The sequence below is a fragment of the Juglans regia genome, chromosome 15 (genome assembly GCF_001411555.2).
Source record: "Juglans regia cultivar Chandler chromosome 15, Walnut 2.0, whole genome shotgun sequence".
Taxonomy (NCBI): Eukaryota; Viridiplantae; Streptophyta; class Magnoliopsida; order Fagales; family Juglandaceae; genus Juglans; species Juglans regia.
In genome coordinates, this window is record NC_049915.1 from 7351923 (window position 1) to 7366599 (window position 14677).

The 14677-nt window shown below is 30.5% G+C and overlaps 2 protein-coding genes across 3 annotated transcripts; both read right to left on the reverse strand.

Annotated features, from left to right (window-relative positions):
- Positions 1-1140: 1140 nt before the first annotated feature.
- LOC108991627 (probable carbohydrate esterase At4g34215) lies at positions 1141-2332 on the reverse strand. The gene is made up of 2 exons (XM_018965958.1): positions 1952-2332; positions 1141-1350 (listed from the first exon to the last, which is right to left on the reverse strand). The coding sequence occupies exons 1-2, from the start codon at positions 2330-2332 to the stop codon at positions 1141-1143; spliced, it is 591 nt and encodes a 196-aa protein (XP_018821503.1).
- A 5639-nt stretch (positions 2333-7971) lies between these two features.
- On the reverse strand, positions 7972-12011 carry LOC108991742. Of its 2 annotated transcripts, none has more exons than XM_018966125.2 (6): positions 11500-12011; positions 9758-9884; positions 8936-9075; positions 8734-8793; positions 8582-8650; positions 7972-8392 (listed from the first exon to the last, which is right to left on the reverse strand). In XM_018966125.2, exons 1-6 carry the CDS (start codon positions 11698-11700, stop codon positions 8321-8323), a joined length of 669 nt encoding a protein of 222 aa, XP_018821670.1. In that variant the 5' UTR covers positions 11701-12011; the 3' UTR covers positions 7972-8320. The 2 variants fall into 2 exon arrangements, with proteins under 2 accessions (XP_018821670.1, XP_018821669.1); XM_018966124.2 differs by having other exon boundaries at positions 8734-8796; positions 11500-12002.
- Positions 12012-14677: the final 2666 nt, after the last annotated feature.

Consider the following 14677-nt stretch of genomic DNA (forward strand, 5'->3'; position numbering starts at 1 on the left):
GTAAAACTTTATCTTTTATTTAATGATGAAAAATTAATATTTTATAAATTGAAGTTAATTTTAAGTGTATGATAGAATATTTATATTTTAATTATCTATTTTATGTTAGTTTAAATCAATATTTAAACTTTTACCGTTAAATTAAATCTGAAGATTAAAAATGAAGGGTTGGAATTTAAAACCCAAAAACCAATATTTTTCCCCACTTTTCCTTTCCCCCTCTCTCTCATTCTCCACGCACGATTGTGATATTACGTCGCACACTGGCATTCACATAGACGAACCCAAAAAGAAATAGAAAAACCAAACAAACATGCGAAAAAAAAAAGAGCATATTTATTGTTCATTACTGATGAACAATAATTAACAGTAATAGGGATAGCCTCTTTTAAGTTATAGGAAGATATAAAGCGAATAAATTAAGTTAGACAGAGTCTGTAGACTCCACAAAGTTAAATTTTGTCCATAGAAATAATAGACACTGAGTAAGCATCGACCATGTCAGAACTCACATATTATATTGAGAAATACTTTATCCATAAAGTGATTATATAAAAATAATCTCACACATTGATGCAGTTTGTTGTGATTTGTCATATTGTAAAGTTACTTTTATTAGAAAGTAGATCTGACAGATCATATAAAATCACGTCAGTTTGTGAGATTACTTTTATGTAATCTTTTTGTAGATGTAGCATTACTCTATTATATTTATCTCTCTCCAAATTATGAAAGTATAAACCTTAAAGACGAAATTGAGTATATTTCCCTTTTATTCAATGTTGTGCCATACAAAAATGGTATAATCCAACTAAATAGTAGTACAAATACATCTTTATTGTAAGACATGATCATGATTTAAGTTATTTCACTAATTAATTATCCTTAATTAAGGATAATGATATACTTATTACCCTCCTACAATCTTTTTACTACTCTATAGTGTATTTGAAATTTTTATTTTTTTATTATTATTTTTTAAGTATTTTTTTAACATCCTTAATGATTAAGAAAAAAATTTAAAAAAAATATACAACTTTACTAATAGTCACTTTCTTAACCATCTAGTAAAAAAAATTAAAAATTAAAAATAAAATAAAAAGAATAGTAAATAAATGGTAGGAAGTAGTAAGCCTGTCATTATCTATTAATTAATGGGAAAAAGAGGAAAGAAAATTTCTCAGCCAATTTCTGACCAAGGCGAATTTGAGACTCAGAATTCAAGTGCTTCTGGTCTTGTATAAAGGTTGATCCCATAGCATCAACAGTCTGCACATTTTTCAGTCTTATTGTCATCTCAGCATTTCTCACAGCATCCATGTAGTTACCTTCTGCCGATGCAATTACAACCTGCACATGACAAGAGGTCCAAACATGCATATATAAGCCAACTAAGAACCCCAACCAATCAACAAAACTATCATACTCTTTCAACCCAAGTTTGTAGGTAGTTTCAGTCTCATTTGTTTTCACAATTTCTCTCAACCCATCTCATCTCATTTTATCTAATTATTACAAATTTTTCAAATTCTTACCCAAAATAAAATAAACATTTCAATTTTTTCAAATATCAAAACAAAAATAATATTAAAAAAATATATTCTAACAATATTTTATTCAATATTTAACTTTAATCTCAATTTATCTGCAAAAACAAACTAGTTCGAAAGTGTGACAAAATCCAAAAGTTTCTGAAGAGGTAATTAATATTAGTGAATATTATTATATTAAAAGAAAAATTAAATCAAGAAGGAGAATAAATAAATAAAAATTGTACCATAATGATGGGGAGGTCGGGAATGTTTAGATCAACTCGAAGATCAGTGAAAAACTTCTCCGTTCTTGCCTTTTATAGCTCATATTCTTGTTCTCCACAATCACTCTCACCTTGATACCAAAGCAACCCTTGAATTTTTCCACCGGTTTGAATCGCAGTTCTTGCCCTATTTACCAACAGATTGTACAGTGGAGTCCCCTTTTGCCACTGAGCTATCTTGGTTCCTCCTATTGCACATGGGACCAAGCCAATGGCCCCAAAACTCGGATCTTTGGCCAAGATTTCATGGGCAAAATGCATGCCTGGTCCAATTCCACAGGGCTTCAAACGATCAATTTGGTGGTGGAGTGGCTCTTGGGCAACCTTCCATGTCTTGTCTAAATCGAGTGTGAGGATGTTCGGGTTGGGAGAGCATTCTGGAGGTACTTGGCCATTCCAGATGAGGCTGTTTGTTTTGTTGTCATTGATGACACCTCCTCGTCCAGACATGTTGCTCTGTCCGGCTAAGAGAAACACAGATGGTCCTTGGGACATTGCAGACATGACACCAGCCATGAATACGCGGAAGAAGGCCGACAAGAGATACATGCATCAACCCTTTACTGATCATCTTTTTTTCTGTAGAGTTTCTATGAAAGAATTAGAAGAGATTCTCTTTTTCGAGATGTTTTTGTGTGCAGTGGTGATGAAAAAGCATGCACGATGCATGTTGCCTTTTATAGTATTTATAATATGAATTTTGGTGCAACAGATTAGATGGCATAATTTGTTTTGATCCCTCAACTCTCTTAAACAATTAAACAAACAAGTTCCGAACGAGAATCATGTCTTCGCAGCCCAGCTTGTAATAACAAAAAAAAAACTAATTTTTTAATAGTGTACTCTGCTCTCAAAAGCATTGCGTCGTTTGTGCACTCCACGATTGTATCTAACATTAACGTTAGAACGTATAAGAACAAGGTTTGATACTTTAAGTTGAAACAAGAACAAGATTGCATCCTATAATGTTCTTAATTTATATATGTTGAAAGGTTAATTAATTAGGAGTTGATGCTAGAAAACAATATTTAATGTTGTGTACGTTTGCATGTAAACATGGTAATTGCTTGAATCTGAATGTGAATACAACTAATACTGCATGTAGCATGTGAATTATGAACGTGACATATAGACGTACGTTCAATCATATTATAGTTTGAACGTATTGTGGGCTAGCTATTCGGGCATTGATTGATCTGCATTTGAACGTATTTAATGAGCATTTGAATGTGATTAATGTGAATATTTTTTCTATTAACGAACAATAAATTAGGCATAGAAATACAGTCTAAATTAATTCTGCCATGGTTGTCAATATAAGGAAAAAATAAAAATAAAAATACACGTACATATGATTATAATTGTTTTAAACATTGACAACAAAAAATGATCAAATATCATTTCATTTTTATGGGGCTTGCTTCTATAAGGCCGATCTTGCTGCAGTGAAATCACTCGTTTCATCTGTACATCATCTCTCTTTGAATTTGTTCTTTTACTTTCAGACACATTCTTTCCTCTAGCTCCTTAATTTTACTGCTGCCAAACACATCTACATTTCGTATTCTCGGCCTCGTTTGGATAGAGAAAGTATTTCATCTCATCATTATAATTTTTTTAAATTATCTAAATCTATGTTAAATTATTCACACCAGAATCGAATGACATAGAGGTCGAAGCATACTTGCAAGAGTATATTAGGTCTCGTTTGGTTACACAGATAAGATGAGATGAGATTAGATCAATCATGAGATGAAAAATCTGTAAATAATAGTGAGATAATTTGTAAATAACAGTGAAATTATTTGAATTAAGATGTATTTTCACATAATCTGACCTAGTACCAAAGCCATGGGTTAATAATCAATCTATTCATTGTTTAGCAACAAAATCAATCCATTCTCCATTGTTGTTGGGAGTGAAAAATTATTTGGATCCTCATATTTCTTAAAAAAAAAAAAAAATCATACTAGAATAAAAGGTAAACGAAAATGAAAATATAACAAATTACGCTACATAATTACCGATTTTAATGCAAGATTCTAAGAGTGAAAAATTATTTGGATCGTCATATTTCTTAAAAAAAAAAAAATCATACTAGAATAAAAGGTAAACGAAAATGAAAATATAACAAATTACGCTACATAATTACCGATTTTAATGCAAGATTCTAAAAATAGTTATTATATTTTTAAGTCGGTATATAAAGTACACAATTCACATCACTTAAAATTATAAGATAATTTGATTTGTAAGACTCAAAATTTAAAATTTATCTTTTAAATCAAATTATGTCATATAAACACTTTACTAGATGTATACACCGGCTTGAAAATATAAGATTTGGAATTAGCATGATGGTGGACTGTGAAATATGATCTGTTTTCAGCATTGACAGAACTTAAATGTTGCATAAATAACTAAAGTAAAATAGATGTTATGAATGAAACCAAGCATATATTTTTAAAATTCAAAGCTCAAACATTAATTCATTTAAAACATTAATATTGTACAAATAACTATTAGATAAATATTGTTTAATGTTCAAAAATTAATTTATCCGAACTAATTCTAGTTCGAATGCTTGTCTATTTACTTTCAAACATTGGGTACGTGCAAGTTACACCGTTCAAAATGTCACCAAAAAAAAAAAAAAAAAAATCATCTAATTAATTTCCTGTTAATTGTAATCACCAAAATAAGATTCGTCACAAAATACATGATTTATTAATCTATTGTATTTTTAAAATTAAAAAAAAAAATCAAGACACCAATACATTTTTATGATGCAAATAAATATTTTCTTATAGGAAGTATAAGTTTGGAATATTACTATTTATATATATATGTATGTATGTATGTATGTATAATTATTGTATAGTAATATTCAATTATGTTTATTAGTTTGTGCCGTGAATGCTAACTTATTAATTCTTTATCACTACTTGACGGCAAAAACATTCCATTATTTCCATTTTCATCTCTTAATTTTTTGTTCCCTTATTCCCTATTCTTTAATTTATATCAATCGGGTCCATTGTTTTTTTTTTTTTTTTTTTACATCCATATTCGTAGTGTGAATTTGTTTGTTTCTAAAAAATTGATTTCTACAGTCTCAGAATATGTAAATCTCGCATACTCTTTTAAAAAAAAGAGATAAATCTAGATCCTAAATAAAAATTACTTTTTATTTTGAGTTCAGTTTCAAAAAGAATGCACACAACTTGTGCACATTAAAAATTATTAAGTAATTATTTTCTTAATTATTAAGTAAATTAAAAAAATTTTAAAAAATAAATATATAAACGATCAAAGAGAAGACAAGCTAACATTTTCTTTGAGAAAATAACAGATCCTATGCATGATGTCCCTTTCTAGATTGATTGATCAATCACGCTTGTCCACTTTTCACAATATGCCAAGCCATGATGACAACTGATCTACGATTACTTAACTAAAATGTCTTAATCAGTAACTTTCACAAGCAATATATATGCTTCGAGTTAACTCCACATCGATTAAAATCTCTTCAAAGGAAAAATCTTAATGTTAATTATTTTTAAGACAACTTCCAACCACCATTTCGGCCTCCACTCCTAAAAAAAAAAAAAATCATAAAATACAAATAGTCTAATTGTCGCTCAAGCGAAATAGCAACTGCCACTGACATTGGTTGCTATCGGCACTTGAGCGGCGGTCAGAAAATTCACCGTCGCAGATACAAATGTAGTAATTTAGTGTAACATGGTGGTTATTTAGTAGTTTGAGAGTAATTTCCCATACCAAAAAAACTATATATATATATATATATATGTTCATTAGAATCAATTCCAAATACGGTACAAATGCAAGAATGACTCAACCATAGAGCTAGAGGTTGATCGTAGGATTTGAAGTGAATCTTAGGATGAAAGAAGTTGATCATTTTTTTGTTTTCCTGAGTAAAACGACATAATGGACTCAATCATGGATCTCGAGGTTTTCAAGGTAAACGAAAATGGAGTCAAATACGACAACTTTGTAGTCATGTCTCCAAAATAGTAGGAAGAAGATAAAAGAAGAGGAGAAGAAACTCCAAGGAATGAATAAGAGAAATGGGACTATAACCAGGAGATGTTACTCCTATAATTTTTTTGTACGAGTCTGTCATTATTCAATCCGTATTTTTTTCCCTTGGCAAATGTTAATATCTATTACAATATATAATTTTGAAGAAAAATAATATGTACAGTCTTTAAATGTATAAATCTCGTGCACTTCATTTAATAAAAATGAGACAAATCTAGGACCTACATAAATTAAAAAAAAAAAAACCATTTTCTTATTTAGGGCTTTACATTTTTTCAAATGTAGTGCGTGAAACTTACCTACCTTAAAACTATATCCAACTTTGCTCAAATATAGCCGCCAACAGTTATTGCATTTCTAATGATAAAATGTTATCAAATAATGCTCTACATCTTTTTTTTGGAATTAAATATTTGAAATTATCCATAAACCGAAAAATTATATTCTCAAGTCGATGTATATAGCATATCTAATAAAGTACTTACATGATATAATTTGACTTAAAAAATAAATTTTAAAATTTAAATTTTACAAATCAAATCTTATATGATTTGAATAATATAGATGATAAATTTTACGCATTGACTTGAAAATAGAATAACTCTTGATACATATATATGCGATGAGATTTGAGAAGTTGTATCATTAAAATGGTGGACCCATTTGCAGTTTCCACTTCCTCTTTCTTTTCCATTTTAATTTTCATTTCTAGTGACTGCCTCTTGCAATTTGTTTTCCCTTTCTTACACATTTGGAGTACAGAAGAGTCCATGCTTAATATGCATAAGATAACAAATAATAGGGTCCCATTTTGATGCAAAAAGATCTCCAAATATTGCTTTTCTTGGACGGATCTACGATGCAAGGATTTGTCTAATATAAAAAATAAAATAATTGACTGAAACACTTTAAAATATAAATTAAAACTATTTAAACAAATGACAATATTAAATCATTAGGTTGTTTTGTCTTATAACTCCATGATCTATTAGCATTGTAATATCTTTTTAGAAAAACAAGAAGAAAAAAAACCCCTCGTAGTGGCTAGCAAATGATTTGATTAGTTCTTTTAATTTCAGGAATTTTTTTTAATATAATTGTTCTTTTAAAGTTTTTATTTTTTTAAGAAATAAGGTTGACACGTGGCAACTTGTCATTGAGCCACACGTTTTCTATTAACGATGATGGACGAAAAATCAATATAAAATAGAGAAATAATATTTACAGTAATAAAATGTAAAAATGCCGTATAATTTTTTTTTTGAAAAAAAATGAACAAATATAAAATTTATATGAAAAAATTATTAATTTTTTAATAATATATATTTTTTTTAAAACGATTACAGTGTCGTATCCTTTACAAATATATAACATTAATCGCACAGGGGTGTACTTTTGTTGAGACGAGAAGAACATGAAAGCTGCAGCCAACACGCGCAGCAAAGTCAGTCTTCTTGGACCATCATCTTCTATGAATCCTTTTTTCCCGAGCACTTGGACCATCTTGCATGAATCTCAGAGGTGTGCGTGAACAGAAGTAACATATGAAATGACAAAACCAAGATTGCATGCTTAAATTATTCAACAGTGTTGGACACTCTTTTCTGACACGACACAGAAGTAAAGTAGCACGGGTTACAGAATTAAGATCATACCAACATAAGAGAATAAAAGAAATAAGTTCTAATATTTCAGTCATATTCTACCACTCCTATTGTCCTCACTTATAGATCGGACTCTCCCTTGATAAGTGAACACATTACCTAAAACGAAATAATATTGATGTACAAATTCCGCACACTTTAATTAAAAAAAATATATTTTTTTAATAATAGATTCTACTTTCTTTCAAAATTAATATACAAGACTTATATATCCTAAAACTATATCTAGCATTACTCTGACTAAATAAGAATGAAATATAAAGTCAAAATTAACAAAACAAGTAAAATTCAAACCCCATTTGAGCATTTGGGGTTTTCCTTGGAATAATTGATGGCACGGGTCCTTGTGGTAGAGGAAATTCCACTTTGACCACTAATTTGAATAACTAATGCATCTCCAGCCAAAAGGGTGCAAACAGTCAGTAATCTATTGATGAAAAGAAATAAGAGTTGAAAATATATATACATTCCAAAAACCCACTTCCCCAAGTCAGCAATACATTCAACCAAAGTTTTGAAAGAAAGCCACAAGGACTTCTTTAGAGGTCTTGTCACCGGTTTTTCATATATCTACATAACTAAAGCTACCAAAAAGTAAGAACCTCTATAACTCGGTACAAAGTAATACTAACCTACTAAAGCAAAAGACATAAGACAAGCCACTGGATAAATATATTACAGAAAATCACTAAGGGGAGTGGACATTTAAGTGCAGTATCTGTTAGCATAAACAACCAAATTCATAGCTCTCCATTTCTCCCTTTGTGAATCTTCATTTGCACAGAGTCTTCATTCTCTTTGCAGCCTGAACAAATCCCACAATGACTTGCAACTCGTCGATTTGCTTCACCGAAAGAAAAAAAATGCATTTTTCAGAACAGAATAATGGTAACTATAATCCAAAAGCTGCTGAACTAACAATATCATTGCCAGATTAATGTACGTATGTTATTCATACAGTATTTTAGAAATATAAAAAATAGAAAATGGATATAAAAGGATTGATGTGAACAGTAACACATTTTGAAAATACCTGTGACATGAAATGCCTCTGAACAACATCTACTAATTGCTCTTTTGATGGGTTGGGTATGGCATCCACCTACAAATCCAATAGGTTACTACACAAAAAGTGTCCCACTAGTGATAATGAAACGCTAACATTCTGCCTTCAAAATAACTCACTAGATTAAAGTGTCGCCAGTATCTCCTCAATGCAGCCATCTCCAGTTTGCCCAAGTCAACCTTCTGTACAGAAGATGTTTTTATATAGAACTTAACAGTAGATAGTTTTAATAATAAACCACGAATATGTTTGTCACTATTGTTTCACATGAAAGCTAGACAGTACAAAGGGCAAAACCAAGAATAGATAAAGGAAACATACCACGGACCCACGAGGAGTAGAAACAGACCCCTTAGACTGCGAGTCACAGGAGAGAGATCTGCTCATAGTCCTATGAGATGACCCAGATGATTTATGCATTCTATGCTTCAATCTGTGGGACTTTTGAGTGTCATCCGACGCTGGGAAATCAGAAATAGCACTACTAATATCAAAAGGTGTTGTGGGTCCAATAAAAGGATAAAGAAATAAGACAACAGAGCTTTTGGAAATAGTAAAAGCAAAAGTTGAAGACACAATGGATCCAATGTACCAATCTCAATTACTTTACTCCAGAAAACAATCTTCTCCAAACCAAAATTGCAGAGGCCCAATAAAGTAATTATGAATAACATGAAAATATGAAGGTTCGCCCTATCCATAGGCATGCACTGAAGGTGAGTAGTGGGAGTTACCATCAGATAGCACTTCCAGCACAATATTGCTTTAAAAGATAACAAATCTATTTCAAACAGTTATCCAAAAGAAATCTTGTTCAAATTCCCAATTGGCCCATGCAAGACAATCATGATTTCGTAAAACTAATCTAACGATTTTATTCTTTTCCAAAAACTTCTCAAGTGTCATGTAACAAAACTTTGGCGACAGTACCACGTCTCAAATTATTAACGAAACGTACCCATATCCGAAAATCTTTGTTCAAATCCCAAATTGACACATGTAAAGACAATCATTATTTCGCAAACCAGTGGTCCCCTAAACATTTTATTCTTTTCCAAACAATTATAAAGTGTCATGTCATGTAACAAAAATTAGGTGGCACCAGCACAGAAATTATCTTCTGTATATATTAAACAAACATACCCATATCTGAAGCATTCCATGGCAAATTTTCGAATTCAAGGTCATCATCTTCCTCATTACCAGTGGGAGCTTCAATCACACTGAGGGCATTCCTCTGCAGCTTTACCTCTATGCCGTTTGTGAGAACCTGCAAATTTTACAATCAAGTACCACAAATAGACTCATAAACAAATGCCTCACATTATGTTGTACAATAGAAAGTGAACAGAAAAGCATTAAACTCACAGGATGTAGGAAAGAAATAAAAAGTGCAAGAAAGGAAAAAAATCCAAATCAAATCATTCCAATCAGATTGCCTTTGGATTTGAGGACTTTAAAAAATTAATAAATTTGCTGGATTTGGAGAAAAAATGCTAGTATAAATTTCTCGGTATAAATTTAAAGACCACATGATGGATTTGAACTTTTTAGGATTTTGCACTAATAAAAACACTCCTGTTATGAATTCAAAACAACACCTTTCACATAATCATCTCAAATTTAGGCATTAAAAAAATGAAATCTAAGTTCTACTTTTCAAAATACTTCCATCCAAACAAATCAGCAAAAAATATATATTCTTGCACTCAAGCAAAGTACACTTTATTTCCAAGCTTTTCAATTTTAGAATTTAAGATAAATTAGAAGAATTAAAAGTGCGAGAAACACTCCAAAAATAAAAAATAAAAACGGGAGAAGAAAGGAGGAGCTGATCAAAGGGACCAGAAAGTTTAACCATTGAAAATTTGAAATACAGCAATCCAAAATACTAGCTCATTTTTGGCAGGGCACCATACAAAGAACGCTGAATTTCAAGCAGACGGCAGTTCAAAAGAATTTAAAAATATTAAGTCCAACCAGATTAAGTTGTTGAAATGGCATATCCCAAAATGAAAAGGTCACTATTTTAGTGTACCGAAAAACAATTGCGCTTATAGTTTTTCCTTTTTTTTATCCCTCCGATTACAGGATCAAACAATCGACTAAACCCCAACACCCAAGGATAAACATGCAGTTACTTCAAGCAATTCAATCGTTCAAACAAAAGTATCATCAGCATCCAAGACAGGAAAAAAATCTCCTAACCATTCGCTATCAAAGCCATCCCAAGAATCTGAGAAAGATCCCCTCCCATAAGCCAATCATGCAAACTGCTGATCAATCCAAATGCAAAGGAAAAACCCCAATGCCTTACCAAAAACCTTAACGCACTCGTATAAAATGGGAAAATAAAACAAGTGATTGAAAAAACAACAAATTAATTGCAACCTATACAATAACTCAATTGTAGCCCGTATATTAAATAAATATTAAAAAAAATAACAACAAAATCATCAGATCCATAGATAAAACGAAGCGTGCAATCGAATCCCACACCAAGAAGCTCAATTTAGAAACTTGTTGTAGATATAGATCATATAAATTCACCCACAATTAAAATCGGGAACACCCAAAATTGGAACTTTTGAATCCAAAACAACATGCCAGACAAAGTAAGATATGTTCCAAGTAACTGAACAATGGGTTAAACTCGAGACTATAAATAAACAGAGTCAATGATTGCATATAAATAACTAGTATGACCAAACAATGCCGCAAATGGTCAAATTGACCCACATTGCTTAAAAACATTTCATATCAAATCCGCCAAAACCCAAAATTCGAAGTCCAGAACTGCATACAAACCAAATTCAATCTCAGATAGAGCCCCGCGCAACCAAAGCCATTGTCCCCAAAACAACAAAATTGACCAACATAATTACCAGCCAATGCCACCCGCCTAGCCCGACGGCCTTCTTGACCACACCTTGAAGACCCACGAGAACCGATTTGGTCCGGTTATTTCCAGTGACCACTACCTTGGTGTGGCGCGGCAGCACGGAGAGCTCCTCCTCGCTACTGTCCCCACAGCTCTGCAACTGCGAGAACCCGCCATTGAGGGAATTCTCAACGGCCTCGAGCATTTCCGCTCGGACTCAGTAGTGAAGTTTCCGAGTGAAACAAAAAAACACCAAAAAAAAGCTCAGAGAAATCCGGGAATCAGAAGACGAAATCACATGAATTAGAAAGATCATGCATTGCTCAGCACGTATTCGTGGGTTTCGGAGGCAAAAGAGATACAAACGGAAGTGAAATTAGGAGCTTTTTTCCAGATAGAAAACACAGAAAAGCGAGGAAGTGGGTATGTGTGTGAGAGCGAGAGCGACTGGTATTGATTATTGGTCTGCGGAGGGTATGAATCCCGAAGAAGCAGAATCGACCAATATCAAACGGACACGTCACACAAAAAAGGAAGGCGAGGTGCGCTCGTTAATAATGCACCCCAGCTCGTTGCTATAAAATACCACAAACCAGTTAGCGGTTTGGGGTTTCTGAATGAACGAAAGGCGACGGGCGTTGACTGTCTGACTGAGGGGTAAGGAGAGGTTGGTCGGGAATTTGAATTGACTAATCTACCCTCGTCTTTCTTTTCAAATCAACTCATGTAGATTAGCTAGTATCTACCTCTAAACCTGCAACCTGACCAATCGGTTTCAAAATTTTGAAAGTTCGTCAATTTTCTTTTAAAAAAACAAGTGGATTTAGCATTTTATAAACTATTTTTCTATTCTATATTTTTTTTTATTAAAAAATTCTATTTACAATCTTGAATAAAGGATTATATATATCATCTCATTGATAAATAATAGTAAAAAAAGAAAAAAATCATTTTAAAACGAATATTATTATAATTTTAATTTTTTTTAAACATAATTATATAAACTTGCATGAACAATTCTCATTTAAGAAATGTATGTAGACTAATTATTTTTTGTTATTTTTAATTTTAGGTAATTTTGTATGAAATTATTTAAGGTAGATTATATGACATATAATTCAAATTAAAATATACTTTTAGGTAGTTTTAGCCTTTAAGATGTAAAAAATATGATTTTTATTTTTTTTCAGTAATAATTTGTATAAATTTTAAATATAGAAGTCTCACGCAAATATTTTAAAAAATAAATAGACACTATAATAAAAAATAATATAAAAAATCGTTTTTTATTTTGATAGAGTTTTCGTTTTTTTACCAAAAAAAAAAAAAACATACGCGAGAGCCTTGCTCTTTATGTTTTAATTATTGCATTTAACTCTTATATATTGCATCTAATCATGGTTTTCTTTTTCTTTAATCATTGAAGAGAGCGAACCATTTTGAAAATCCAATTTGATCGAATCAATCATTTTTTTTTCTTTTTATATTTCCTTCAAAATTCCGAGTTTTTTAGAAGAAAAGTAATTTTCATTTAAGAAAATGCAAGAAATTGAAAAAAGAATTATTATTGAAAAAAAATGAAAAAATGCTAACTATCATTTACTCCCAACAATAAGAGACTTGAGCTCTGTGTAGATAATGAGATGAGATGAAATAATTTTAAATGAAAATTAAAAATTGAATAAAATATTATTATAATATTATTATTATTTTGAGATTTGAAAAAAAAAATTAATTATTTATTATATTTTATGTATAAATTTAAAAAAATTATAATGATGATATGAAATGAGATAGAAATATTTTCATTATACAAACGGAAGCTAGCCAATTAAACAAATCGAATTTTACCGAATTTTCTTTCTAACAAAAAGCAAAACATAATGAGACCGAATGATACTAAAAACAAAAATTTCAAAGGCGGTGTACAACATGTGTTATAATTGGATCAGTTTTTCAGTTTGATGTTGTGTATGAATTATAGCTGGAAAAGCGTTACCTTACAAATAGATCTTATAAAAATAAATTTATAAAGTGATATAATTTTATATAATATATTAGATTTATTTTATAATAAAAATAATTTTATAATCTAACATACTATATCAAAATACATTAATTTACAAATTTATTTTTATAAAATCTCTGGTACGTTTGGATAGTGAGAAATGTTGAGAATTGTTGAGAATGTTTGTGAATAATAATGAAAAAGTAATAATAAAATATTAAATAGTAATAAAAAGTAAGTGAAAAGTAATGAATAGTAAAAAAATAAATAAAAAGTAATAATAAAATAAAGAATAGTAATGATAGTACTTGAGGTACTCTCACTTGCCAAACATAAAACGTTTTTCTATAGAAAATATTAGTTTTGTGCATTTTTTTTTAAATAAAAAACGAGATTTACCATGAAAAAGTTAGATTTTTCATTAGGTCCCAAATTTTTTTTAAATGAAAGTCTATTCCCAAATTTTCTCCTTTCATTTTCAAACAAAGTGCACGAAATTTATATATTTTACTATAGTATCAATTATTTCCCAAGTCTTGGTGCTAAATTATTTCTTTAGAAAGTCTGTTTCCACAGTAAAACAAGTTTTTGAATATCTGGTAGCTATCTGGCTCGATAGATTGTATTTAGAAACACAACTATTCTTAGATATTTTCATATTACTTTATTATTGTTCACAAATAGTTCATTAATTACTATTCACAGCTACTTCAATACTATTTATAAATTATTTTATTATTATTCACAGATAATTTGATATACTCTTAACATCTAAACAAATCCCAACTCCTCTCCATGAAATGAACTTAAATGGTAAGATTTGGACTTAAATGGTAAGATCTTAATTGTAACATTTAAGTTTTAAAATTTATCTTTTAAATTAAATTATATAATATAAACATTTTACTATATATATTTTATGAGCTGTGCTACAAATTAACTACTGTTCACGACTGATTCGTAACACACCTTACGGGGCTGTTATTTATTTTTTTATTTTTTGGTTTCCTCTTCCTGTTTCCGTATTGAACCTGCATCTCTTTGTAACCCTTCTTCACCATAACCCAAAGACGAACTCATCATATCTACGATGCAGAATCACGTGATCCTGATACTTGTTTTTCTCTTCTGGGCATCCAAAATTTCCCCACCTTTATGCTTGAATAATTAACGA